Source organism: Penicillium waksmanii (genome assembly GCF_028829765.1).
Source record: "Penicillium waksmanii strain IBT 27052 chromosome Unknown utg000010l:1.0-3698451.0:1.0-3701458.0, whole genome shotgun sequence".
Taxonomy (NCBI): domain Eukaryota; kingdom Fungi; phylum Ascomycota; class Eurotiomycetes; order Eurotiales; family Aspergillaceae; genus Penicillium; species Penicillium waksmanii.
The window spans coordinates 3440449-3467593 of record NW_026643256.1 but is presented as its reverse complement, the minus strand read 5'-3'; the positions used below and the strand labels follow the sequence as shown (position 1 = coordinate 3467593).

At 50.7% G+C, this 27145-nt stretch overlaps 10 protein-coding genes across 10 annotated transcripts; 6 read left to right on the top strand and 4 right to left on the bottom strand.

Moving 5' to 3' along the window:
* Positions 1-534: 534 nt before the first annotated feature.
* N7481_013259 (cornichon family protein) lies at positions 535-1218 on the bottom strand (the record flags this gene model as incomplete). Its single annotated transcript, XM_057272478.1, has 4 exons — positions 535-627; positions 693-759; positions 853-1008; positions 1118-1218. 4 exons carry the CDS (start codon positions 1216-1218, stop codon positions 535-537), a joined length of 417 nt encoding a protein of 138 aa, XP_057116666.1.
* An 881-nt stretch (positions 1219-2099) lies between these two features.
* Positions 2100-5499, bottom strand: N7481_013258 (putative ATP-dependent permease ADP1; the record flags this gene model as incomplete). Its single annotated transcript, XM_057272477.1, has 3 exons — positions 2100-2336; positions 2399-3823; positions 3883-5499. 3 exons carry the CDS (start codon positions 5497-5499, stop codon positions 2100-2102), a joined length of 3279 nt encoding a protein of 1092 aa, XP_057116665.1.
* Positions 5500-6133: 634 nt separating this feature from the next.
* N7481_013257 (uncharacterized protein) lies at positions 6134-7497 on the top strand (the record flags this gene model as incomplete). The annotated part of the gene is made up of 4 exons (XM_057272476.1): positions 6134-6166; positions 6232-6695; positions 6761-6860; positions 6970-7497. 4 exons carry the CDS (start codon positions 6134-6136, stop codon positions 7495-7497), a joined length of 1125 nt encoding a protein of 374 aa, XP_057116664.1.
* A 708-nt stretch (positions 7498-8205) lies between these two features.
* N7481_013256 (uncharacterized protein) lies at positions 8206-10294 on the top strand (the record flags this gene model as incomplete). The annotated part of the gene is made up of 3 exons (XM_057272475.1): positions 8206-8227; positions 8299-9083; positions 9134-10294. 3 exons carry the CDS (start codon positions 8206-8208, stop codon positions 10292-10294), a joined length of 1968 nt encoding a protein of 655 aa, XP_057116663.1.
* Positions 10295-13656: 3362 nt separating this feature from the next.
* Positions 13657-16931, top strand: N7481_013255 (uncharacterized protein; the record flags this gene model as incomplete). Its single annotated transcript, XM_057272474.1, has 4 exons — positions 13657-13938; positions 13994-14261; positions 14322-16474; positions 16542-16931. The coding sequence occupies 4 exons, from the start codon at positions 13657-13659 to the stop codon at positions 16929-16931; spliced, it is 3093 nt and encodes a 1030-aa protein (XP_057116662.1).
* A 1268-nt stretch (positions 16932-18199) lies between these two features.
* On the top strand, positions 18200-20509 carry N7481_013254 (putative C6 transcription factor; the record flags this gene model as incomplete). The annotated part of the gene is made up of 5 exons (XM_057272473.1): positions 18200-18445; positions 18513-18726; positions 18797-20071; positions 20134-20318; positions 20390-20509. 5 exons carry the CDS (start codon positions 18200-18202, stop codon positions 20507-20509), a joined length of 2040 nt encoding a protein of 679 aa, XP_057116661.1.
* A 262-nt stretch (positions 20510-20771) lies between these two features.
* Positions 20772-21557, top strand: N7481_013253 (ubiquinone-binding COQ10-like protein; the record flags this gene model as incomplete). The annotated part of the gene is made up of 1 exon (XM_057272472.1): positions 20772-21557. One exon carries the CDS (start codon positions 20772-20774, stop codon positions 21555-21557), a length of 786 nt encoding a protein of 261 aa, XP_057116660.1.
* A 219-nt stretch (positions 21558-21776) lies between these two features.
* sod4 (mitochondrial 37S ribosomal protein mS42) lies at positions 21777-22897 on the bottom strand (the record flags this gene model as incomplete). The annotated part of the gene is made up of 4 exons (XM_057272471.1): positions 21777-22307; positions 22381-22505; positions 22601-22778; positions 22847-22897. The coding sequence occupies 4 exons, from the start codon at positions 22895-22897 to the stop codon at positions 21777-21779; spliced, it is 885 nt and encodes a 294-aa protein (XP_057116659.1).
* Positions 22898-23546: 649 nt separating this feature from the next.
* N7481_013251 (uncharacterized protein) lies at positions 23547-24674 on the top strand (the record flags this gene model as incomplete). Its single annotated transcript, XM_057272470.1, has 1 exon — positions 23547-24674. The coding sequence occupies one exon, from the start codon at positions 23547-23549 to the stop codon at positions 24672-24674; it is 1128 nt and encodes a 375-aa protein (XP_057116658.1).
* A 527-nt stretch (positions 24675-25201) lies between these two features.
* PIG-S (GPI-anchored transamidase GPI17) lies at positions 25202-26964 on the bottom strand (the record flags this gene model as incomplete). The annotated part of the gene is given in 3 exon segments (XM_057272469.1): positions 25202-26659; positions 26727-26836; positions 26847-26964. 3 exon segments carry the CDS (start codon positions 26962-26964, stop codon positions 25202-25204), a joined length of 1686 nt encoding a protein of 561 aa, XP_057116657.1.
* Between the last annotated feature and the right edge of the window lie 181 nt (positions 26965-27145).

Sequence of the window (27145 nt, the reverse complement as noted above, 5' to 3'; positions counted from 1 at the left end):
CCGCTTGGAGATATATACAACTCACAGGCTGAACGACAGGATAGGATTAACAGAGAAATTGCAAAAAGAACTTGAACGAAAGAGCAAGATAACCAGACCAGAAGAGAAAAACATAAACCTCTCCGGCCAGCAACCGCCCTGCACACCTCCACTCCACCGCATTAGACAGAAGAAGAGGGGAAAAAGAGATCATCACCCATCTATTACTCCACACAGCGCAAGTCGAACCGAACCGAACTATCTGGGCTCAATAACCGAAAGGATTCTCCCACATCATCCAGGGTCGTCTACTCACTCCGCCAGAGCACTAGCAATACCGGTGTATATCACAGGGATGGCTGCTCGGAGTCCCATGGCGGAGTCGTAATGAACGTGTATCAGCCAGGACACGCACAGTGCATTCAAAACAACAGTTTATATCCTCGGCGAACTGTGACATGACTGTGAAAATATCACAAACCCTGCCGATATAGGAGGTCCTCGGGGCTAGTTGGAACGACCATTGCGCATCGCATGCTCGGTCTTGGTACAAAATCAATTGCCCTCGTCGCGGATGAGAGCCACAATCATGCTGTACAGGTAGAAGAAGAACATCAGGAGGTGGAAGCCCAGCTTGATGAACGATTCCTGGAGGGGGAGTGCTGAGTTAGCGATATCCTATGCGATAGCCTGGGAGCTCGGCGGTGACTCACCTTCTTGTGCACATTCAGCTTGCGGAAAATCTCGGTCGCATCCAGCAGGTGCTGGTTCTCGTAGATCCTATAGACACAAAAAAAATCCATGTTAGCCTCACTGGTGCGATAGCAGATCAGGGGAGGAAAAGAAGGCGTGCGAGACGCGGGCGGGACGTACTTCTTCGCATTGAAGGCGAGGAGAGGCAGGTTCAGGACGATCGCGAGCCAGTAGCCGTTGATCACAAATAGGAAGGTCAGGAAAGCGTGGACGGCGGCTTCGGGGATGATGTAGGCGTTGAGGCGGTTGCAGAGGTCGATAGGGTTGATGTAGTCACTGTGCGGGGGGAGTCAAGGTCAGCTGGGATTTCATAGCGAAGGAGCATCCTCGGGCGACTGCCTGAGAGGTGCATTGAGGGAATCAATTCGCTGTAGGAGGTACTCACCACTCGAGATCGCTGTACATAATAGTGAAGAACACCTGGAGGAAGAGGTTGACGGCGTTGATCAACACCGACAACAGATAGAGCCACGCTTCACCGGACATGATGGGCAGAGAGGAGAAGGTATGCGCTAGCTAAAAACTGGTGAGCAAAGGTCGCGATGTCGGAGGTGGAGGAGGATGACGGAGGGTCGAAATGCCGCAGAGACGCAGGTGCACACCGGAATTGGAGATGAGATGGGTTTTGTGGGGTCCGCGGCCCAAAAGTCCCCAGGGAAGTCGGCGGAATCACAGAGACCGACGAGGTGACCAAGGGGAAGGGGGAAGGAGAATGGCTCGACTCACAAATCAGAAGCTGCGTAATCTGCAGAATAACCCAAGGCGAATGGGTAACAAGAGAGGCAAGAGAGGTACAGGGGGTGGAGAGCTGCGAGGTGTTAGCGAAGTCTGTCTGAAGTTTGAACTGGGCGGTGGGCACTAGCGTGGTCCTCCCACTGGGGGGGGGGGGGGGGTGGAAATGAAAATGGAGGGGCTGGGGAGGGGAACTTGATGAGACTGGAGATCCACCCTAAACGTACCTCTTGTGGGGAGATATAATAGGATGAAGTGTGAGTATGTTGGAAGGATGGGTTGAAGTGGGTGGAAGTGGAAATGGAAGTGGTGAAGTTGGAGTTGGCCTGGGGTGCGAAGCATGACGTCTTCACGTGCCGACCCGGCGTACATACTTTATAGTAGTAGTAGTAGCCTTGGAACTATACGGACTACAATATAGATAAACTAGTACTCCTCATGTCTATAGATACACAGAAGTAGATGAACAGATAAATATCGTCTATATACAGCACCTGGTCCCTCATTGATTGGGCATCCCAGCACTCAACTTGCTAGCAAATTCCCGAATATACTCAACGAGATACAACAAAAATACATATCGCACGACAGAAAAGAGGCAAAGTATCACTGAGCACGCAGTCTAATCAACAGACCTAACGCTTCTCAACAAGCAGGAAGTGCATCGCTGCATATGCAATGATAATAAAGGCCCCGGAGAACACGGCCAGGCCCGCAACATCGTACCAATAGGCCAAAGTGTCAAACCCAAAGGCACTCAAGATTGATGCACCAGGTACCTCGATGTCGAGACCATATTTGTGGTCGATCAGGGTGAGGAAAGTGACCTCATTCACAATGAGGGCTTCGAACCCATAATGGAAGATCGAGAGCTAAATCCACGTCAGTTGGGAATTTCAGAAAGAGCAGAAACCGAATCGAGGGTAAGACTTACACTTTGAAGCCACAAAGCAGAGCTAGGGATAGCATCGTGATTCAAAAGCAGACCAGCGAACAGCAAGCTGAAGAGCATCACCAGACTGCCAACCAAGTTGGCCACACCGCCGTCGCGGATGATGATCCCAATAAACAGGCAAATATTAGCGGCCGCCAAGTTGAACAGAACGAGAACCAGCATAAAATGTAGGAACTCTGGCCAGGCAGCAATCAATCCCGTCATCGGATAGATGATAACACCCATGATAATGGGCGGGATAAGTCGCAAGGGAACGATATCAAACACAACCTTGGCGGCAAAGTAGGTCACCGGGTGATAGTAGCCATTGGCACGCTCCCGGACAAATAAGAGTCGCTCGGATGAGAAGACCGTCAAACTCGTCAGGGTGCTAAAGCCGAACAGTGCAAGGATGAAAAAGAATAGACCAAGGCGGTTCTGGAAGCCCTTGATATCATCGGTCAAGCCGTAGAAGAGGAACCCTGATAGCACAGCCAAGAGGATCGCGATGGCGTAGTGTGTGAGCATCAGCATCGGGTTACGGTACAGGTTGCGCCACGTGCGCTGAGATAGAATGAGGAATTGCCGCGTCAAGCTGATGCGGGCATAGCCCTTCGGCTGCAATCCTGTCTCGCCAGCGAGATGGGAGTTGGCAGAACCGTTGGCAGCCTGTGCACTCTGAACTGCAGCGACGATCTCATCATGAATCGATCGAGCCACATCCGAGTCAGCATAGCTGGCAACGAGAAGATCAAGATCAGATGTACCGGGGGCCGGTGGCGGAAGCTGGTCGGGGTCATCGAGAATCTGCGGAGGAACTTGGCCTTGCTTTTGGCGGGAAAGTCGCAGCCATTGCTGGGCGTCAGAAGCTTCTAGGGTGGCATCTTCTTCGTCGGTCTTAGGCGTCGTCGGGCGATCGTCTTTGCGTCGCGAGAACAGCTGGCGTTCCTGCTGCTGCTTCACTGAGATGCGTCGCTTGTTCTTTGGTCTCCGTGTCTGCTCCGCGGCGCTGCTAGAATTGTCTTCGAAACTGACATTGGACACGCTGGCGACGGATTTGACCGCTCTCAGACTGCTTGAAGCCGTTCTGGGCGGACCTGTCTGTCCGTCTAGTTGTTCGCTCTCATCGATATACACTTCATAGGCACCATTGGAATGCGCGCCACTGGCGTGCATAGTAAGATCCACAAGATAGTCGGCAATATTGAATCCAGCTGGGCAAGAGTATCCAACCTCATCGAAATATTGTTGGCACGATGAGAAAAGGCCTGAATAGACGGCGCGACCCTCGGCGAGGAGAATCAATCGGTCGAAAAGGGCAACGATGTTCGAGCGAGGCTGGTGAATAGTAAAGATGACAGTACGGTTGTAGGTCTTGGCCAGAGTGACCAAGCACTCGACCACATTGAAAGCGTTGAAAGCATCCTAGAGGTGGATTTCGTTAGCTACCGGGCTCTCAAACAAAATATGGGGGAGTACCATACCAGTCCGCTGGTGGGCTCATCCAAAAAGAGAATGCTAGGGCTGGTGACCAGCTCACAAGCGATGCCAACACGACGCTTCTCACCGCCAGAGATACCACGGCCCTTGCCCTCTTCCGAACCGATCAATTGGTCCTTGATGTGGGAAATACCAAGCTGCTTCTCGACTTCGAAGACCTTCTGCTCCTTCGCCGCCCGGCTCATGTCCCGGGGCAATCTCAGAAGAGCGCTGGTGAGAATTGTTTCATGAACAGTCAAGGTCGCTAGCATCGTGTCCTCTTGGTCAACAAATCCAGTCATGGTCTTGAAATCATTATCGTCGATCTTCTCGCCGTTCACGTAGAAGTTGCCTGAAACAGCACCTCGCTTATTCTTCCGTGCCAGGATGTCCAAGAATGAGGTCTTGCCAGCGCCCGAGGCTCCCATGATTGCAGTGATCTGTCCAGGAGTGCATGCACCTTGGATGCCGGAGATAATCTCCTTGCCATTGAGATGATACGACACATTGTCCCAGTAAAGAGCAGCCGGTCGGTGTTCGGCAAGCAACCTTGAGGTCTCATCATCCGAATCATCAGACAGAGAGAGGCGAATATAGTTGTGGCGGGCAGCACGGCGAGAAAGATACCAGACGATCAAGATCGCTGCGACAACGAAGAGTGCGCACCCAGCTATCACGCCTGCAATGAGAGGAGTGTTAATCGTCTTGACCGGGCGCTCGTAGCCTGGAATGTTCGTCTTGTAGAGGCATTCTCCAGAGTCACAGGATAAGAAAATGCTGGGGTCACCAAAGACACCGCTGATCAGAGTGTTCATTTGGGGCTCCGAGAAGACGCTGCTGCTGCCCTGCCGGGTGGCCTTGGTGGAAAAGGTGGCCGGGCCTTTAATCAATTGTGCTAAGAAGTCCTTGAGATCGATAGATCCGTTCTCGCCGCACAAGAAGCGGTCAGGGATACACTTGCACTCGACATTCTCGCACCGATAGTTGGTAGTGTTGGCATCGACTTCGGTCTTGAGGTCCCAGTCGCAAGTGTCCAGACCGCAGTAGAAAGATTCAACCTGATCGACCCAGAATTGGAAGTTACAGGACTTATCGTCGTCTTTGCACGAGAAGGTCACTTGCGGCTTCCGATCACCTAGCTGATCAAGAATCTTTCGATTGGTCACATCGCACATTTGAAAGTTCTCCTTGGCGGTGACGCCTTCTTTGTAGCAAACTCCATCCTTTCCTTCTGGCATCATGGCATTGCAGGCGTTATCGTTTTGGCAGACGTTGCAGTTGATACCACCCCAGCCATCCTTGCACTCGCATGTATCGCCTTCACGGATGGGACGATTTGTACCATCGGACAAGGCACCGCATTCTGGGGCTGAGCAATCATCTCCGCCAAAGCCCGATGGACAGGTACATTTGCCGGTGAAGCTGTTGCATGGGGAGAAATGGGTGCAGTCGTACTTGTCGAGCTGACAGTTGAAACAGGGAGGACAGTTCGGGGGCCGATCATCGAGGATAGAGAAGGATCGGGAGACAAGGGTTGTATCAGAGTAGTTGCTCGAAGCTATCACCGGGACGGATAGAGTGGCCAGTGCGATCAACGAGAGGAAGGATGCGGATGACCGCATCTTGTGTAGGGGAGGCTGGCACCCAATTACCACGGCGACCGGGAGGGAGAGAGCGCAGATGAGTCGCCGGAGGAGGCTAGCGATAGTTCGACATCCAAAAGTTGAGGATGATGATGTATTGGAAGGGTAGAAAAATGTGAGAAATGTGAGAAGGTGGAAGTGAGATGGGGATGGAGAGGAGTGAAGTGAAGTGGAGTAAGGCTGGAGGTCCAAGGTTGGCCCCGTTAGCCCCGATGACGCGGGCGGAGGCGGTGCGGGTTGCTGCAGCTCAGGAACAGCCTTGCTTTTAGTGAGCTTTGAGGCTCTGGTACTAGTAGGTTACTTGTATCTCCTTATTCGCTATGAGTTGAGCTATTTTTCTATCATTTTTCATTATTTTCCTCCTCTTCCCTTCTGCCCCTACTCGTACTTTGCACTTTGCACTTTGCTGAACTAGTCGTGGCTGCTTCAATGCGGGGATTCCACGTGACACGGCATCAACGCCGAGCCCGACGCTTCTAGAAGTCTTTCTTTACTACAAACTCAACACCCAAAAAAAAGTCCCGGTGGATCACGGCCAGCAGGAGCTGCAACTGTGTGAAATACTCCTGAACAATCCAAATCCATTGGCCTGTTGCATAACCCACCCGCCATCATGGTCAAGCTCGAAGATTTCGCCGTTGAGCAGGTATCTCCCCGCATTCCTATCTCTGCCCCTCCAGTGGCTATGTCCCGCATGCTGAAGGATTCTAGTGGATGGACAAGTATGAAACCACGGCCAAGTTCAACACTGCGGAAACCTGCTGTGCCTCAGTCTCGGTCGACGACCTCCGCGCTCTGTCCGAGGACAAGGAAACAGACCCATTGGGCAAGCTCCAATCCACCAAGCTCACCTACGGCGCCATCCGGGGCTCGGATCAATTACGAGACACACTCTCCAATCTCTACTCGGCCAAAACAACAGCACGTTTACCCAAAGATAATATTTTGATCACGGCGGGCGCGATACAGGCCAACTTTCTCGTTCTGTACAGCCTGCTGGGCCCGGGAGATCATGTCATCTGTCACTACCCGACATACCAGCAACTCTATTCAGTGCCTGCGTCGCTCGGTGCTGAAGTCAGTCTATGGAAGTCCAAGGAGGCCGATGGGTGGCAGCTCGATCTCGAGGAGCTGAAAGCGATGATCAAGCCCAATACCAAAATGATCATTATCAAGTAGGTGTTGACCAAATAATAAACAGACCACTGTTAGTCGATAGAGCTGACCGAATCAACCTCAGCAACCCCCAGAACCCAACCGGAGCCATTATTCCTCATGATACTCTGAAAGGTCTAGTCAATATCGCACGCGAATCCTCCATCACCATCTTCTCCGATGAGGTATACCGCCCTCTCTTCCACAACATTAGCCCCATGGATCCGCAATTCCCCCCCATCTCTTCTGTCGTTTTGCTATGAACACAGCATCACGACCGGGTCAGTGTCCAAGGCATACAGCCTTGCAGGGCTCCGAGTGGGATGGATTGCGTCACGGAGCAGCTCCCTGATTGAGAAATGTGCCAATTCCCGTGATTATACCGCGATCTCAGTCGGACAGATCGGCGATGCGGTTGCCAGCTTTGCCCTCGCCCCGGAATGCATCCACAACCTCCTCAGACGTAACATCGAACTTGCCCGGACTAATCTCGCCATCCTGGAGAAGTTCATCGACTCCCACCGATGGGCGTGCGACTGGATCAAGCCCAAGGCGGGAACAACCGCTTTTGTCCGCTTCACGAAGATGGGGAAGCCTATCAATGATGTCGCCTTCTGTGAGACTCTACAAGAAAAGAGCGGCGTGATGTTTGTGCCGGGTAGTCTCTGCTTCGGTGGTGGCGAGGACTTTCAGGGTTATGTTCGCATTGGATACGCGTGTGAGACGGAGGTACTCGAGAAGGGGTTGGAGGCGCTTCGAATCTTCATGGAGGATGAATATGAGAATGTACCATCGATCAAGAAGGTGAAGTCAGCGCAATAGTATGAAGTGGAAAAAAAGGAAAAGGAAATAAGGTATCAATAAAGCAGACTACTACGAGTTGGCACGCATGTGCAATTGCAAAGTTGCACGGTCAGAACCATGTGGCAAGTTGAACCCTACCAGCACGATATAGTCCGGTCACATCGGCTCAGGTCTCTTGTGACGCAGGGCATGTTTTGTGTTTGAGGGAGTTGCAGCTAAATTCTAACTTCCAAGGTTGATCCCACTTGGTTGTATAATAAATTGAGAGGATTGGTGCATGTCTAGAGGAGGGTACTGTGGATATATATAGATCGAATATGTCTGATTATTGCCACCTGGGCAACTATTGAATACTAAATGGACAATACAGCCACCTGGACAGACTACTACTAGCATGAAGTTAATAACAGAGTACTCGTTATACTACTATATCTGCAATTTAACGAAGTCCATTCCCCATCAGGCATGACTCCGACTCTGTTGTGACCAACGGAGCAAGGCGGCAAGTCCGAGCCTCGGCATCTTCGCATTTCACCTGCTCCACTTCAATCTCCACTTCAACCACTTCCACCTCCACCTCACCACATCCATCCATCCATCTCATTCATTGTTCATCGGAGTCTCCTTCCCTATTTCCTACTTGCTATGGTCCCTTGATACCAATTCTAAGTACAATCCATTCAACTGCTATACCAATCTGCCCCTTCGCTCCCTCACATCGCAGCCATGCCGCTTCCTTTGGTCTCTGGTAAGCACACCTGCCCATTGCCAAGACAACCATATCCATAACCCTACTAATCGCCCTGACTGTTTGGTTAGACCTCCCTTTGAAGATCGCCCTACCCGCCGCTGCGGCTGCCGCTGCCTACCTGAATGCACGATGGGCGCTCTCCCACGACATTGGCCTAATCACCTCAGGGTTAAAGATGGCCCTGAAAGCGCGCGTCGCTGAGCGTGGCGACCGTTTGAACCTCTTCTATAACCTCGAGACCCAAGCGCTTTCTCCCGCGACCGCAGATAATGACTTTATTGTGTACAACGGCCGCACCTGGTCCTTCCGGGAGACCTACCTGATGGCCCTGCGCTACGGAGCCTGGTTCAAGAATGTCCGCGGTGTTCGTCAAAAAGATATCGTCGCCATAGACTTTATGAACTCCTCGACCTTCATCTTTATGACCCTGGGTCTATGGAGCATTGGCGCCATTCCCGCTTTTATCAATTACAACTTGTCCGGCAAGCCCTTGACCCACTCGGTCCGGACCTCGAGTGCCAAGCTCCTTATCGTCGACGAGGAAGTCCGCAACTGCTTCCCGCCAGAGCAGCTGAAAACATTTGCTTCAGAGAGCTTCCGTGATGGAAAAGGCCCGGTCGAAGTCGTCTTCCATACACCTGACATCGAAGCCGAGGTTCTAGGAATGGAGCCGGCGCGCGAAGAGGACAAAGTCCGTGGCGGGCAGGCTGCCCGCGACATGGCTTTATTGATCTATACAAGTGGTACCACAGGCCTTCCCAAGCCGGCTATTGTCTGCTGGAAAAAGTGCTGGGCTGCCTCCTTATTCGTAGGCGATTGGATGAAAGTCGGCCCCTCGGATCGCTTCTTCACGGTAAGACTTGATTTTTCCTCCAACGTAAGAACTCTGGCTGACACAAGCAGTGTATGCCTTTATATCATTCCTCCGCTTATATTATGGGCTTCGCCACTTGCTTGTTTAACGGGGCGACCCTTGTGATTGGCCGCAAGTTCTCCGCGCGTACCTTTATGAAGGAAGCTCGCGAGAACGACGCAACAATCATCCAGTACGTGGGCGAGACGCTTCGTTACATCATGGCTGTACCTCCCGAAATCGACGCGACAACCGGAGAAGACTTGGACAAGAAGCATAACATTCGAGTTGCCTTCGGCAACGGTCTCCGGCCCGATATCTGGAATCGCTTCAAGGACCGCTTCAACATCCCCACCATTTGCGAGTTCTACGCAGCTACCGAGGGCACATCCGGCTCCTGGAACCAATCTTCCAACGACTTCTCAGCCGGTGCGATCGGTCGTAACGGTGTATTGGGCAACTTTATTCTTGGCCGTGGATCAGCTATTGTTGACGTCGACCACGAGACCCAGGAGCCATGGCGTGATCCGAAGACAGGTCTATGCAAGAAGGTGCCTCGAGGCGACCCCGGCGAGCTACTCTTCGTCATCGATGCGAACGATCCTAAAGCCAACTTCCAAGGCTATTTCCAGAACAACCAGGCGACAGAGAGCAAGATCGTGCGCGATGTGCTGAAGAAAGGTGACGCTTACTTCCGCACTGGAGACATGGTGCGCTGGGATAGAGATGGTCGTTGGTTCTTCTCCGACCGACTCGGCGACACATACCGCTGGAAGAGCGAGAATGTGTCTACAAACGAGGTAGGGGAGGTTCTCGGCTCACACGCAGAGGTTCATGAAGCCAACGTATACGGAGTGGCTCTGCCTAACCACGATGGTCGCGCTGGGTGTGCCGCCATTGTCTTCAACCAGCAGGTGGCCAGCGGTACCTCCGGTCCTGCATTGGAGCCATCTAGAGCTACCTTGGACAGCTTGGCGGCTCACACCCTTCAGAATTTGCCGCGATTTGCAGCGCCTCTTTTCCTTCGCGTCGCGACTGAGATGCAGTCTACTGGCAACAACAAGCAGCAAAAGCATGTACTACGCAGTGAGGGTGTTGATCCCTCGTTGGTTTCTAAGAATGACCGGCTCTACTGGTTACAGGGAAGCACTTATGTTCCCTTTGAGCCGAAGGATTGGGCTCAAGTGACCGGTGGTCAAGTCCGGCTGTAAATACCAACCGTCTGAATCTGTCGTCTTCTCTGTCTCCGTCTCCTACCTCGCCCTGCCTGCTCGTACATGATACCCCCACTGTCCTTGAGTGATCCGATTGAGATAAGTTTGTTTGTTATATCAAAGTTCATGTTGATACTACTAGTTAGATGTGAATACACCGTGCTATTGTCATTTCCTAGCTTTGACCATATCTACTGTGCTCTACTCGTGGGGTAGATGACCTCATCTCTAATCTGAAGCCTATCGGGTCCCAAAACGGCAATCGACCAGAAAACGATATTGGCAAGAGTCAGACACGAAGAACAGAGATTTCAAAGGCGAAAAAAACAATAAAAAGTAAAACAAATCAAAGAATACATCCAGAAAGCTCCCAAAACGTTAGCAAAAGCTCGGATTTGAGGTCAAATTGGAAGGGTATTGTTAACCTGCCAGCGTGGCTCACTGGTTCATGGCAGTACCCTGACAGTGCAAACGCGATGGGGTCCTTGAGGTAACAGGTTCGAGCCCAGCAAACGCCGAGTACCGGGTTGCAGAGGCGCGCGATTTCCCCCTCCAACGATTCAAACTAGGCTACGTTTGTTAAAGGGCGCCTTCGGGCCTGTAAGAGAGGAACCCTCCCCAGAGAACTCCCACGCGCCGGAACCTCATGACAAAGGCCTAGCTATTAACGAGCCACCCTTTTTTTCTTCCCTTTTTCTCTTGAGGCATTATCGTGCTATTTGTTTTGATGGGGTCTGGCCTGGTTTTCCTGGCTTTGATTCTATTTTTCCCCTGTTGGTTCGGATGATGTTGATTTACTCCACACCCCGCACTGTCTCCACATGAGCTTATTTTTTTTATTTTTAGAATTTCTACCAAGAGTTGACTATATGTATGTATTCGCGACGTAGAGCGACCGGCGCTTTATAATGTCAGTGATAAAATTAAGATTTCGCTTGTTAAACCCGATCTTCGTACAATAGATCCTCCCATTATGATTACTTCTGAGATGGAGAATTCATGATGTGGTATGGCGGGTGATGCTAATACTACGGGGGAGGATGGGTGGGGATGGGTGAGAGGGGTGAGAGGACGGATTGGAACCTGAGGATGAAATATGAGGGATGAGGTCATACTCACAGCATCACCACACTCCCTGTCTATTCAACAGCTAGATGCCTCTTCTAGATATCCTTCAGATCTTTAATATGCTCGTTAATCCCTCGAGAAACACAGTGGCGTTGCAAAAGTTTGAAACATTCTATTGCCCACCATTATCGACCGCCTTCTAATGGCAGACAAGTAGCTACCCAAGATGGAATAAATTAGCCAATTTATTCCATCTTGGGTAGCTACTTGTTCCCTTGGAGGGGCAGAGATTTGGGCGGTAAACAAGGGATTTCAAACTTCTGCAACACCACTGTAGGTTCGAAAGATATTCTTATCATGACGCGTACTATAATTAGAGATTTTTGTTTTCGCTACAATAATAGAGCTGTTGTAGGCCTTTGTCCAAAATAAGTGGTAAAATGAACTGCCAGATTTGATCTGAGAACGTAGGATCTAGAGTCTAGTCAAATAAATTCCAGGGCTCGGTCAGACTGTAGATAAAAGAATAGGAAGCTTCGTGTTATTCGCTCCTCCAAAGACAAGAGTAACGATAAACCAGGGTGCCCGTCTATCGGAGGAATGTGCTAGTTTGAATTGCAGTAGGAAGACGGAAAGAAAATATGAAAAGCGAAAGAAAGCCATGAGATACTAATAGGATGATGATAGATTTCAATCTATGATTAGAAAGGATGCAGCTATTTGTGTTGGAGCTGGGTTGTATCATCGAGGCCACCGAGTGTGAACAAAGACAGCAAATGACTGGAAACTAAGCCTAAACTTCGTGAATAGCTCAGCTCGATCTTTGTGGAAATATCATGATGTTCTATAATGGATGTGACACAGTGAGCAAACAAAGCCCAGCATCGAAATGTTGCCAAAGGCTGATTTTACTAAGTCCTTGGCGCGATATGTGTGAAGAGGGGGTGGGAGACTTGGGGAGGGACTTCTCACCGACTATCGCATGCAGGCATGCATCTACATGCCACTGCTGCCACCTGTAAGCCATAAGAGCTACGACAGGAAGCAAGGAGATCGAGAGAAAGGGCAAAGTATTGAAAGTGCTCAAAATGGAATGACAGATATAAGACTTGATTGAAATATCGATAATAAAGGAAAAGAGAATCTCCGAGTCTGCATGGTATTGTGAGGTGGCTTCTCTACTCAGAAGATGCTTCAAATCTTGAAGCATGATAATAGTGAACAAAAAACCCCATGAAATCACGCAGAGTTGAATTTCCAGGTGGATTGCCTCGGCTACAAGGAAATTAATGTATGGCGAAGGCGTGTCATGTTGAATGGCAGCAAAATGTGCGTGGGACCTCGAGAATTTCGCTCAAGAACCTACAGTGTCGTGAAAGATGATTGAAACTTGATTATGAGATATCGGAGGAATGGGGAGCTTGTTAGATATCTATATGGGTAACCCCTGTACCCGATAATGTTGCCTACGTCGAAATCGATTGAATGGAATCATACCTATTCCTTTCGCTCGTAGAATCGAGCTTGGTTTGATCTCATGGGCTCCAGCACAAAGGGAGAGATGATCGGCCTCGCACTTGGATCTACAGTCATTGATGCCCAAAGCAATAGAACTGGGGCGCTCTAGTTAATACGTGCTCGTGGGGCTGCAGATCCGGATGAGCTCCTGATCAAGCAGGTATTTGTGTGGCACGGCTGAGAAAGCTACTCTCGTATGCCTGAATCATAGGACATTCAGCTGCCTCTCTGACGAACAGCTAGACTTTCACCGCTAGTTGGGCATGAAAAACCCAACCTGTTTTGGCCTAGCAACGTACTACGTAGATGAACCTAATTTGATGATCAATTTGTAACCCAAATTGTTGCTCTTGCTGAAGGCTGCAATGGGTTCCAGGTAAACCTGCATTAGACTCCCTTTTCTGCACCTGGACGGATAGAGAGTTTACTATGCAGCTGGAGTGGGTCCGTTTACAGGAGAGAAAATAGATGTGTCATATCGACGATCTCGCGATAATCGAGCTCCATTAACTATTGATCGATCAAAGACTCTCCAATCTGATTGCTCCAGTATTCCGCTTGAGCTCCCTGCTGTACAACTCGAGATGCGCATAGCTTTACAGATCCGATGCAAGCGACCTCATTACACGTGCCACCACGACTCGTGCAATGGATTCACGGCGAGACCACCACAAGTGCGGGGATAGGTGAGCTGGAAAGGAACTATAAATTCCCCCTGATCCTTGATTTCGGAGCGAAAACATCCTGATTTTAATTCAATTATATTCACTAAAATGGGACTTTTTGAGGTTGAACGAACACCGCTACGAATTGTCGATTCCGTCGCAGCGAACGACCCGGGGACACTCTATTGTATCCAACCGGTCTCGTCTGATATCTCCGAAGGATGGGTGAATATTGACTTTGAGAAACTTGTCAATGCGACCAACCGCACAGCGCTGTGGATTCAAGAAAATGTCGCATCTTCAACCGAGCCAGAGACCATTGCCTATGTCGGAGCAAATGACATCCGCTATACAGCATTTATCTTTGCCTGTATGAGACTAAGGCACACTGTAAGAAAAAAAAAACGTACTCCCGTACGAGGTTCGTGTACTGATGAGACTCTAGGCACTTCTTCTCTCAACGAGGAACTCAGAGCAAGCGTCGCGGCATGTCCTGGAGGCCACAAAATCATACAAAGTTGTCTACAGCTCGGAGAAAGCTCGCCAGGCCGAGGAATTAAAGACGGCGGATTCATCCTTGGTAGCCGTCCAAATTCCAGAATTGTGGGAGCTATTCGATCGCGATGGAAAAACTACTTCTCCTGAGGTGAAGGAGCCCCTCGAGGACGAGGAGGATCGCGTGGCAATCTACATCCACAGCTCAGGCACAACAGGTAAAATCCCCACTGGACTGAATATTGGAAGAGTAGAACAAAATTAATTATCCTCTCTAGGGATGCCCAAGCCAGTCCCGATGACAAATGGATATCTCCAGACAATTGAAGCTATTGGGTTGGTACCAGTTCCAGATGGTAGACGGTGTAGTTTTGCTCCTGTTCAAGGCAAGGGAAAATTACACTTTTTGATGAGTCCTTTCTTTCATCTGATGGGTATCATTGGAATCATGATGCCTATTGCGTATCTGACCCCCTTTGTTCTTAGCCCAGAGAGGCCGTTGACAGATGAAATGCTTGATCAAATCCTCAGGGAAACTGAACCCAAAATCACTATTATGGGGTCATCTATTTTGGATGATATGAGCAAGTCAGATCTCGGATTAAACTGCCTATCCAAGTTCGATTACGTTACTTATGGAGGCTCACCATTGGCATTAGAAGTGGGAAGTCGTATCACAGAAGTCGTGCTGCTCCAGTCGGTACTGGGGACAAGCGAATGCTCTATCTTTCCAGCTCTTATCCCCGAAGACAAGACAGACTGGGGGTATCTGGAGTTCAACCCCAATTCTGGCTCGGAAATGCAGGACGTCGGTGACGGACTATATGAACTCGTCGTGCAGCGAGGGGAAGATCGCAAAAGCAAGGCAGTCTTCCATACATACCCGGACAAGACCGAGTACCGCACTGGCGATTTATTCTCCCCTCATCCAGTTAGAAATGGACTGTGGCTTTATGCCGGTCGCCAGGATGATCTCATCGTTCTCAGTAACGGAGAAAAGTTCAATCCCACCACAACGGAGGAGACTATTTCAAGCCACCCACTCGTGAACCTTGCTCTGGTGGTTGGACAGGGACGTTTCCAAGCGGCTGCAATTATAGAGCCAAACTGGTCCCTTTGGAATGGAGAACCAAATGCTTTGATCGACGATATCTGGCCTTTGGCTCAAAAGGCGAATGAAGCAGCCCCCGGTTATGCTCAGCTTATGAAAGAGCGAATCACCATTTCGTCTCAGTCAAAGCCATTCCAGCTCACCCCAAAAAATACCATCAAGCGGCGTGCTACTGTTAGTGACTATGAGGCAGAGATCAACGCCCTTTATGAGGCGGGAGATCAAATCAACGTCGATCAACTCGCAAAGGACGCTTCTCGCACTGATGTCGCAGGATTCATAACCCAGGTTTTGTCAGACATCTTAGGAGGACAGGCAACTGACGAAAATGCCGACATCTTTGCTTTGGGGGTTGACTCCCTACAAACACTCCGTTTAGGACAAATCCTCCAGGCCTCTCTTCAATCCGCGCGACCGGAATTGAATGCAGCCTTTGGAAACTCGCAGCTCTACTCTCGCCCAACCATCGTACAGCTTACCAGCTATGTATATGACCTTCTCCAAGGGAATAATTCTGTGTCTGCAGAAGAAGTTGTGGAAAGTGACGAGGACCGCGAGGCCAGAATTGCTGGACTTGTTGGGAAATACTCGGACGATGTTGGCGTAAGTCACGCTGTCATTCTCACTGGCTCCACGGGTTCCCTCGGCGCATATCTTCTGCACGAGCTTCTTCGAGACCTCAGCGTCTCAAAGATCTACTGTCTCAATCGGTCCGATGACGCCGCCCCGAGACAACTGCAAAGTCTCCGTGAGAAGGGCCTAGTGGGTTTCAACAAGTTCCCACGCCGAGTGGAATTCCTCCAAGCACGTTTTGGCGATGAAAGACTTGGACTCGATGAAGTAAAATACGAGGAGTTACTGGAAAATGTTGATACAATTATCCACAACGCGTGGAAGGTTAACTTCAACCACAGAGTTGAGGCCTTCGAGCAACCTCACATCGAGGGCGTTCGCCGGCTTGTTGACTTCAGCATTTCCAGCGAAAGAAATGCCCACATTCATTTCATCTCATCTATCTCGACCATTGAAGGCTATAGCCAAGGCCCATCAATTCCTGAAATCGTTTTTAATGACCCGAGCTCGGTCCTTCGCCAGGGATACGGTGAGTCAAAACACGTTTCTGAGCGAATCTGCGCTGCAGCTTCGGCCAAATGCGGCGTCCCGACCAGTATTCACCGAGTCGGTCAGATTGGAGGACCGACAACAGAGAAGGGGATGTGGAACAAGCAAGAATGGGTGCCATCCTTGGTCGCGTCCTCGAAGACGATTAAGCAAATTCCGAATTCGCTTGGATCAGTTTCTGTACAATGGGTTCCAGTGGTATGTTACTATGCTTCCATTTAAGTTTTGCCTCTCTAAGAGTACTAGCTAACATATTTATTTTTAGGATATCACGGCCAAGGTCATTGCAGATATTGTTCGCACAAGACGTATTACCCAGGAGGAGGAATTATGTTCTGCCTTCCATATTGTCAACCCCAAGACTGCAGAGTGGGAATCCCTGATCCCAGCAGTCACCAAGTACTTCGATGTTGAGCCGGTTGATGTTCACACATGGGTCAAGACCCTCGAGGGCTTCACGAACCCCACGGAGAACGATCTCAAAGATAAGCCCGCTCTCAAGATTCTAGACTTTTTCAAGGCAATTACCTACAGTGATGAGGCCGGGCCGTGGACTGAGACAACCAGAACACAAGTTGCAAGTAAGACTTTGAGGGATTTGAAGGAGATCGATACTACCCTATTCGAGAAGTGGATGAAGCAGTGGGACTTCTGAGGGATACTGCAGAGTGGTGTGTTCAGCCTTTGAGGACTGAAATCGGTTTTATAAATATTACTTAGATGGCCTAGTGGTCTACACCGAGAACGAAATTCATAGTCTACACAAAAACCAACCTTCAAAGAACAGAAACGTGGTTCGTATACCGGTGGGTGGTTGTGGAATTCCAAGCTTGAGATGAGAATGAAGTGTTACTAGTACTTGTTCTGGCCCTTGAGTATGCTGGGTTTCTGACAGGCATCTGCCCAGGTAGCGACTAGGTAAGGAAAATGCCCAGGTGGCCGTGACCGGGTTAGGCTCTTGAAGATGATCTTACCGGGATGAAATAATTCAAGGATATCTGAATGGATGATAGCGCTGCTGCAGCGAATGCGAGAATTGAATTGAAAGGAGTTGCACTTTTTATGTCTCCCTCGATGTAGTAGTACTAGGTATTATATATCTTCAACTGAACATGCCAGTGAGCACTGGCACTTATTTGGAATGCATGCCCAGACAAATTGAAGCCAAGATAATCTCACACTGGCTTGAAAGCGTAGTAATCAAGACTAGACATATTAACTAACAAATTTAGGAATTCTTCTTGAATTGATACTAGTACTGGTGGTAGTATGAGGCACCTCCGTATAGCCTACCGGACGTTATGCATTGAACCCCGATGTGGGTTCCTGCATGGATCATGACAGACTAAATTTAGTCTCTGATGCTGGCCTCCTGAAGATATTGCACTATTATTCTATTTCAAGGCTGTTGAGTCTCAAACCAGCCTTACTCAGAACTTGAAGTACTTCGGAGTTAACAAAGTCAACCGAGTCCGAAGGCCCCCAATTCTTTCTTCCCTTCAACTTTCCCTACCGCCCCCCACTACCCTCCTGATTTCTGCGGAGGGCCCGATCTCCAATCCGACTCCGTTCCTGCATCTATTCCTGACAGACGAGCCTGCTCTACTCCGTATGTCCGAGGCGACTAACCCCCCGGACCCGCTGAGTGGGGAAGCTCCGAAGAAGAGAACGCGGGTCCAGTTCTCGTGCACCGCGTGCAGATATCGCAAGTAAGTCGGCCAAGTCTCTTTCGTTCAAAATTGCTCTCTAACTAACTCATGCAGACTCAAATGCGATCGCATTTACCCCTGCAACAACTGCAAGAAGCGCGGAGACACTGTCGGCTGTACGTTTGTCGGTCGCGGACCGCGGGGCAAACCTCAGCATGGCCAGTCCAGTCCGACGTTGGTGCAGGACCGTCTTCAGCATTTGGAGAACTTGGTCATGTCCCTAGCCCAGAAGCAGAAGCAGACTCCCGATCAAGGCCCAGATCAGCTCCCCGATCAAGTTCCTGATTTTAATGCGGAACCGCAAAGCGCGGATGCTGATGCGAATGGGCCCAGCTATCAGACTCCATCATCCATGAGTGGCCATGATACCCGATCGCCTCACGATACGGGCACGTTGGTCGTTAACGATGAGGGTACCAGTTATTTTGAGAGCGCAAATTGGCGTGCCATCCTGAAAGAGGTCAGTCATGATTCCTCGTCCTATCTTCCCAATTTATTATTGCCGTGTGATAACATCCTTGACTTAGATTAATGGCGTCAAAGACTATATTGATGGCTATGGCAATGAAGAAACGGACGATGAGGGGACAGAGGAAGACCCGGAGGAAGATTCCTCCCCAACTTTGCTACTTGGAATGAGTAGACCTATCACCAAAGAGGAACTGCTCCTCGATATACCGTCTCGTGAGATTGCAGACCGACTAGTATCTCGTTTCTTGAAAACATCAGAGCCTTCACTCAGTGAGTGTTCTGTTCCCTTCTCTTTACTTCAGAATCTCTCTCTATGATCCATATCTGACTAGCAGAATAGTCGCCGTTCATATACCGACATTCCGAAAGGAATATGCACAGTTCTGGGAATCCCCGCAAGACATGTCCTTCACGTGGATATCCTTTCTTTACGCCATCCTGACCCTCTCGGTGTCTCATTATCATCGCAGCGAAGAGCCTCTGCCTGTGAACATGGTAAACCCGTCAACGGCTTGGAATGTCTTTCGAAAACGAGCCGCTCAGGGCCTTGTGCAAGCAAACTACCTCGCCCCAGGGAGAGACAAGGTCGAGGCTCTCTTCTTCTACAGTCTTTCTGAATTCTACCGCAGTCAGGACGCGCAGATTGGCGTTTCCAATCTTTTCGGAATCCTAATTCGCCTGGCCATGCGCATGGGATACCATAGGGACCCTAGCCATTACCCTAGCATCTCCGCTTTTGATGGCGAGATGCGACGACGCCTATGGGAACTCATATGCCAACTTGATATCCTCATCTCATTTCAGGTCGGACTGCCACGGACCATTCAGCCTTGGCAATATGATACAGCACTGCCTTCCAATATCCATGACATCGACTTTGATAAAAACAGCGTTCAGTTGCCACCTCCAAGGCCCAGTACTGAATGGACGGTATGTGGGTATACAAGAGGCAAATCTCGCATCATGAAGTGCTTTGGACAAATCACCGATTTGGCATATTCACGGGAACAAGTATCATACGAGGAAATCTTGGCCATTGATCGTCGGCTCGAGGAGGCTTATGATTTACTGCCACCATACCTTCAATACCAGCCGATTGACCAATGTTTTGCAGAGACGACGGAGCTTATCATGAAAAGATATACCCTAGCGTTACTCTATCAAAAGGCTCGGGTAGTGATGCATCGCCGGTATATGGCCGAGACTAACAGCAAGTACACGTACTCGCGCCAAACTTGTTTGAACGCGGCCCGCGAGACATTGCGACACCATTCCGATGTATACCAGGAGTCATTACCAGGTGGTCAGCTCTATGCGGAGCGATTCTTCATGAATTCCCTCCAAAATACAGACTTCATGCTTTCGGCCATGATTCTTTGCCTGGAGCTTTCGCAAGAGAATGAGCGTGACACCACCCGCATCGAACCACAAGAACGCGATGACCTCCTGCGTCTCTTAGAGGCTACATATCATATCTTCAAGAAAGGCCGCCACCGGTCTATTGATACACAGCGAGGGTACACCGCGTTGAGAATCATGCTTGGTCGAGTTCGAGGTAGCAGCCCTATTCAGAGCGGCAGCTCGGTCTCAAATGAACAGAGCATGAAAATTGATGGTGAGTTGATTTTTCAGTCCTGGTTGCACATCAATTCGAACTCAAAATAACCTGGCGCTTAGATAAATTGGCATTCCAACCAGTACCTGCTTCAATCGATCAGCAGCAGTACGAGACGTATACCACCAGCAACGATGAATTAAATGGAGACCTGCAGACTGCAGCCTATGGCTCCAGTGAAGCACCATCACTCTCGTCACTTGGCCTGATTGAAGATATGCTTAACACGCCTGGGCAAATGGACTGGGTGAGTACTACTTGCATTTACTTTCAAGCATTTTCCTACGCTTGGTAACACAGCTGACCTTTTCATTTTAGCGCTTGTATGACAGTAGGATATCTGGCTTTGGGCCATCTGATCAGGATATGCTCTGGGTTCCGGATATCACAGTGCCTCCGACTTTAGATGAATTTCTTTCATATCCGTCCGAGACTTAACTTTGTCTAGTTGAGGACTGGGGGTTAGTCCGAATATTCCTATAGAAGTATAACCAAGAGTATGACAGAGTATTAAATACTTTTATTCTACTGTATGCAAGCAGCAGCAGTTGTAGTTCGTATCTTCAAGTTCCAATGGGCGATGCAGACCGAGGCCGACCAAACCAGAACGGGCAGCAGACCTTCGCTCCATCGGAACCACCACTTTTCCTTCACTTCACCACACCACACCACCTCAATTCACCCCACCCACCTCTCCTACATGCGCCCAACCCGCAGCCTGGATCATACGATCCACCTCCTCAAGCCGAGAGTCTTGAACTTCTCCCGAAACCAAGCAGTGCGCACCATCAGCACAATACAAGGCACATACCCACTCCGCCCATCGCCGACACCAACACGCCCAACACAATGCACCAAACAAGCACCACGACGAACCTTCGGCCTCCCCTCACTCTCCTCCCTCTTACCAAACGGAAATAACGACTCACCAAAACGCGTATTAACCGCAACCCGAACCCTCCCCTACGCCCCACCAAACCTCTTCAAAGTAATTTCCTCGGTGGAATCCTACTCGCAATTCCTCCCTTTCCTCACAGCATCCACCGTCACAGCCCGGGATCCAGAAACAGGAAATCCCACACAGGCATTCTTGACCGTCGGCTACGGACCTCTCAGCGAGACATTCACTTCGCGCGTCGACTGCGATCCGAAAAATTTAACCGTTGAAGCGCGGAGCGGCGCGAAATACGGGGGTGATGAGAAGGGGAGTGGGAGTAGCAGTGGCAGTGGCAGTGGTGGGAGTGGACTGAGTGGATTCTTCCCCGGTGCTAGCGAGGGGATCTTTGAATATCTTTCTACGCGGTGGGAATTGGTTCCCCTAGATGCGAAGGGTGGTCAACCGCAGACAAAGGTGAATCTGGAAGTGCGGTTTGAATTTCGGAGCCAGATGCATGCTACTGTCATGGGGGCTGTTGAGGGGCAGATGGCTGGGGTTATGATTGAGGCGTTTGAGAAGAGGATTCATGAGATGCACGGAGGAGGCTGAGAGGGCATTTGTATATTACTACTTTAGAGATGGAGCTCGTGTGTATACTTACTAGACTAGCATCAACCGAGGTGAGACTCGGACATATAGAACTGCCAGTTACATGGAGCTGGGCTAACGATGTACAATTCAAAGTCTTTGATGATCAAACAGAGAAAATATGATATGTATAGTACAGATTTATCTAAACAAAAACCGGCTTCTGCTTTTGCGCTCCTCTCAAAGCATGCTCAAACCCCGGCCCCGAGTAGTCGAGGCACGCGGCCCCTTCACCGAAGAAACAGCATTGTAGTTATCAAACACAACGTCCCAGTTAATCCGATCCCACCAACGCTCCAGGTACTCGTCCTTACCCGCGATACCGTAGTCCATCATCCACGCGTGCTCCCAGGTGTTGACACACAGAATGGGCTGTACGTCAATGGCACCGGGGGCCAAGTTCTTCTGGTTCTGCGCGTGGGCGCCCATGGATCCGGCGAACTGGTTGCCGAGAGGCGCATCGGGGGAGTGGGTAGCCATGTCGACGGGTTGACGACGGGAGTAGGCGGCTGGGTAGGGGGAACCGGCGTTGTAGGTGCAGAAGATCTGCATGAGGCCCTCGCGCTCGAGGTTCTTGGCGAGCCAGACGAAGCCCGGGCCGAACATGGAGCTGGCGGTTGCGAGGAAGTCGAGCTTGAGGGATTCGACGGAGGAGCAGGTGTCGACGATGTCCTTGGCGAACTTTTCGGGGATCTGGGTGGAGGCGGGGGACTGTAGGTTGGATGAATGTTAGTTGAGCTCTTTTTATTCTTTATTTCTAGCTCGTGTTGATTGGGAGACTGACGAGGCAGTTGAAGAAGAAGTGGTTGTTATGGGCCATGGAGGCGTAGTTGAAGACCGAGGCCATCTCCGGGCGCTTGGAGTACTTGACCAGCAACTCTCCAGGCTTAGCGTCGGCATCAACGGTGTCTGGGGAAAATGTCGAGAGTTAGTGATCTATGCTGCTTGTATTGCGCGGACATGAAGATGTCATGAAGATATCCGCGGGATCGGCTCGGGCTCACCTTGTGTCAACAGGTTGAGCTTATCGACGAGGAGGGTCTGGTATTGGGTCCAGGCGAAATCGTATGCCTCAGGCGACATGAATTCAGGTACACCACTCTCCTTGTAGACGTTCTCATGCTGCAATTGGGGGATGCGGTGCAGGGCACGGGTCTGGGATCGGAGGAGAGAGGTAGGTGTCTAGAGGTTCAAGGTTCCAGGATTAGGCGGGTCTCAAGAATTGACAGATGGAATCGAACGGAGCATACCTGGAAAGAAGCCGCGCGCAGAGCGCTTGGCCGGGCGAGACGACTAAACATGATTTCGGGGTTGGGAGTGGAGGTGCTTTACAATCGTCGTCGACCTCGAAATTTCCAAAATGGACGCGCTGCTGACTAATGTCTTGGCACTCAGCACAGCGAAGTATACACTCCCAAGTATACACTCCACCTCCTCCACTCCTCTAAGCGCCCATCTCGGCCCATTTCAACCTCTCACAATCCTGCATTCACTCTGCACTACCCACGATCATGTCATTCTGCAACACTATTTCGGACTTTGGCGCCCGACATGCTGCATTCGAGTCCTGCCGCCCACCCTGAAACTGTCTGTCCCAGTCCAGCGCGTGCCAGTGCCCGGAATAGATCAGTTCCCTTTGTATCGGTGAATGATTCAACGCCATGCCATTCACTCCCTTTGTGTTGAACCCCAAATTTAGTTCACGTTTCAGCCTGAGCCTACCATCAATCCCATTGTCTATGGTTCTGCTCATTTTCTGCTTCGTCAACTCTCTTCGCTTTCGTCGTTCACCTTACTTCTCTTCTATCTCCACCTCAAAGAGCACTTTGCTACTGCTACTGCTGCTCCTCCATCAACATCTGATATTTGTCAAAGCACTCAGAAATACTCTTCTGCAACATCTCGACTCAGTTCAACCTTCCTCGAAGATATCTGCTTCAAGTTGCAGACATGGCGTGGTCGACTGAGGGCATCGTCCCTAAACATTTATTCCTTATACTTCTTATATTTCTGATCATCATACAAACAACTCGCGGTCACGCACTTGACACCCCCGAAATTTTCGGACGCAGCACTGATACTTGCTCCAACTCATACAACCAATGTGGCACCTCATTCCCTAACAACTTCTGGTGCCCGACATCATCCACCTGCATCGGTACAAGCGATAACACCACAGCCATCTGCTGCCCATCCGGCCAAAGCTGTGAATACATCTCGCCCATCGACTGCGACATCCAACAGCAAAATGCCACCACTTACCCCAAGAGCACCGTCAAGACAACCAAACTTGACGGCAAACTCAAGTCCTGCGGCGATTCCTGCTGCCCAGTTGGCTACTCCTGCGTCTCAGACAAAGTCTGCGTCGCCGACAAATCAACCACAACCGCCTCCCCATCCACCTCAACTGGGTCAACAGGCGCAACATTCACCATCGTCCCATCCCCGTCAGCCTCAACAAGCTGCGACTCCTTCCCACCAAAGGCAATAATAGCCGGCTTCTTCCCAGGTGCCATATTCGGCGCCGTCCTAGCCCTATTGATAACGACCTGTCTCCGACGACGCGCGCACAAAAAGAGCCAAACCCAAGACCAGAAATTCATCCCCCACTGGTCCCAACGCACATCCAGCGGCGCAGTAATGGGAATATCCAGCCCCATGGCCTCAGAAGACGCCTCCTACCGAACAGACTTCCTCCTCCGCCCCTCAGCACGGAACTCAGTAGGCGGACGGTCCACACGATCACGCCTTACCCGCACAGGAAGTCGAGTCCGCAGTCTCTTTAATCCCGCTACCACCTCAAGACCAGACAAAGAAAAGGACGTCCCACCTCTGCCCAGCTTGCCTAATCCCGTTCCGGCGCCCGTCACCCCGCCCCGACAGCGTCAGCCGAGTACTGAGAGTATCAAAATCTACTCGCCGCCGGGGGCTTTTGCGCAATCGAGGAAGTTTCTAGGTCCCGAGCCGTATCCTAGTACGGTTGCGAGGCCCGATACGACTTTTTCGGATCTGATGAAGAATGTTGGGTTTAGTGATGGGAAGGGGAATCCGTCGTATAAGGTTTCGGAGGAGAAGTAGGTCTAGGTCTACGGCGAAGACGGAGTGTGATGTTTAGCTTTGCATTGCCGGTGTACTACTATTAGTATGATATCCATTTTTACATTCCTTAGATCGAATGATTCTCTTAAAATCGAGTTATATTAAGTTCACAACTCAGTTCAACTCCCTGGTCTACTAGTACTTCACCGTATACATGCATGGATGTCTTGTCTAATTTGCTTTCAAGTTGCTTTGCTGATACTAACCAGTAGTCGTTGTAGTAGTAGTAGTAGTAGTAGTAGTAGTAGTAGTAGTAGTAGTAGTAGCAGGACTCCGGAGTAGTCCGAGTCGATCCTGGATACCATTCAACCATGGACTCACCCTTGAAAGGGCATTGATACATTCCACCTTGGGTTCCACGCTCATTCTAAATTAAGGAATTTCTACATCTACTCGGGTACTCCTATACGAGTTAAGCAGACTCGGCTAGCCAGAATCCAGTATGGCCGGTGTGTAAATGTAAGATGCATTATAATTCTAACTTGAACCAACGAAATGGCAAACGCCTACGCACGCCTCGCCTTCCGCGCCGCAACAAGTCGCTTAACCTCCTTAATCAAACCAACCACTAGCGGAACACCAACAGGTCCCAACAAAGGCAGGTAAACAGCGACCTTATGCTCATCCGGGAAATAAACCTGACCAACCATAGTCTTCTCAAAGAAACTGCGTTCGGCCTCGTTCTCCGCGACCCGGGCACTAGCGAGAGCGGCATTGAAGCGACCCTCGCGGAGATGAGAGCATGTAGCGGATAGATGCGATAGGGTCGTGGAAACGGAGGATGCCACGTTTGCAGGGATGGGGATGGAGGGGAGAGATTCTGTCAAACGGGCGAGCGAGCCCATGGTCGACGAGGCTGAAAGAAGGAGAGACGCAGCGCGGACGCGGATGAGGGTCTGCAGACGGAGGGGAAGGGAGGAAGGGGTGCTCGGTGTTCCGAGGAGGGTGAGAAGTTGATGGGAGAAGGTCTTGAAGGCCGACTGCAGCGAATCTTGTTCAAGGTAGGCAGGATTACTAGTTTGGCCTTTTGCGAGTGGCGGGTTGAGCAGAAACACGCCACCCCATTGTGGGACAATCCAGCTCGAGGCGCGATTCTCTTTGACGATCATGGGTGACTGCGATGGGTCGGGGACGTAGAGAATGAAGTTGAGGGTTGGTCCGCTGCCGATGCTCGGGTTCAATGGCCACTCTGCGGCATTGATGAATGCGCTCAGATCCTCTTTCTTCAGAGTCCATGCTGCTTCGGCCTCGTCGTAGATTGGGTCCGGGGTCATCGGGGAGAAGGTGGCGTAGAGTTGCACCTGGGTATCGATTGTGAAGTTGCTGATGGGTGCAAAGGCGTCGAGGAGCGGGGCGAGGTATTCCTGGATAGCGGCCTCGATATCCCACGAGGATGGCGCAGATCCGGGCGTAAAGAGGGAGAAGGAGAGGTGGTACGTTTCTGCGTATTTCATGGATCGTCGCAGACGTCTACTGATACTCTCTGTGAGCTCGGGGGACGCTGAATCCAGACCGGCTGTTTCTCCCGACAAGATGTGCGCGATGGTTGCTTTCTCTTCGCCGTAGAGGCGCTGTAACTCCTGTGCGATAAATATTGACAGAGGTGGGTTGGAGGTCGAGGGACTTGGGATTTGGCTTGCTGGGTAGAAGACGTCCAGCTGGGAGGTGTGCGGCTGGAGCTCTGATCTCGGAGCGACGAGGCCTTCCTCGGGACGCACGTGGACTGTCAATGCGATATCTGCCGCATGTTCTGGGGTACTATCCGAAGTGTGGACCCCATCGTTGCCTGTGCGTGGAGGCGAACCGTTGGTATCGTTGGCCAACTTGAGCCGGAGATGGTGAGCGGCGAACTCGTTCAGATCGTCAAGAGTATGCTGGGTGGTTCGGAGTAGATGTTGAGACTCGGGCAGCTGTAATGAAGGTGCGACGACTTGAATCTCAAGGGGATAGACGGGGCGACATGTCTAGAGGAGAGAGGGTGTTAAAATTCCGGGGATAGTTGTTGTGATGCGATGCACAGAGTGTCCTTACCTTGCCATCGGCCCAATCGACCATCTCTTGAATGGGGAGATGCGCCCGGTAGATCGAAGTAGTCTGCCACCATATCGGAAAGCCCAGAAAGATGATGACTGCCCAGAAGGCTGCAATGACTCGGAATCGTGTTTGGATAGCCTGGGGGGGATTCGGGGGCGGGGACGCGCTGGGTGGACTTGGAGGGAGTGGAGGCCTCAGCCGGAGGAGACACGGGGTCTCCAGATTTGGCGGTCATGACGAGGGCATGCTTTGTGCTCTGGACGACCACAGCCAGAGCGAGAGGGAGGGAAAGAGGAGCGTAGGGGGGGTGGAGTGGTGGAGGAGAGGTGGTGTTGAAGTTGGAGAAGGCGGACAAGGAGGTGTCGGCGAGCAACAACTACGACCACGACCAACTACGACCAATTATGACTTCGGAT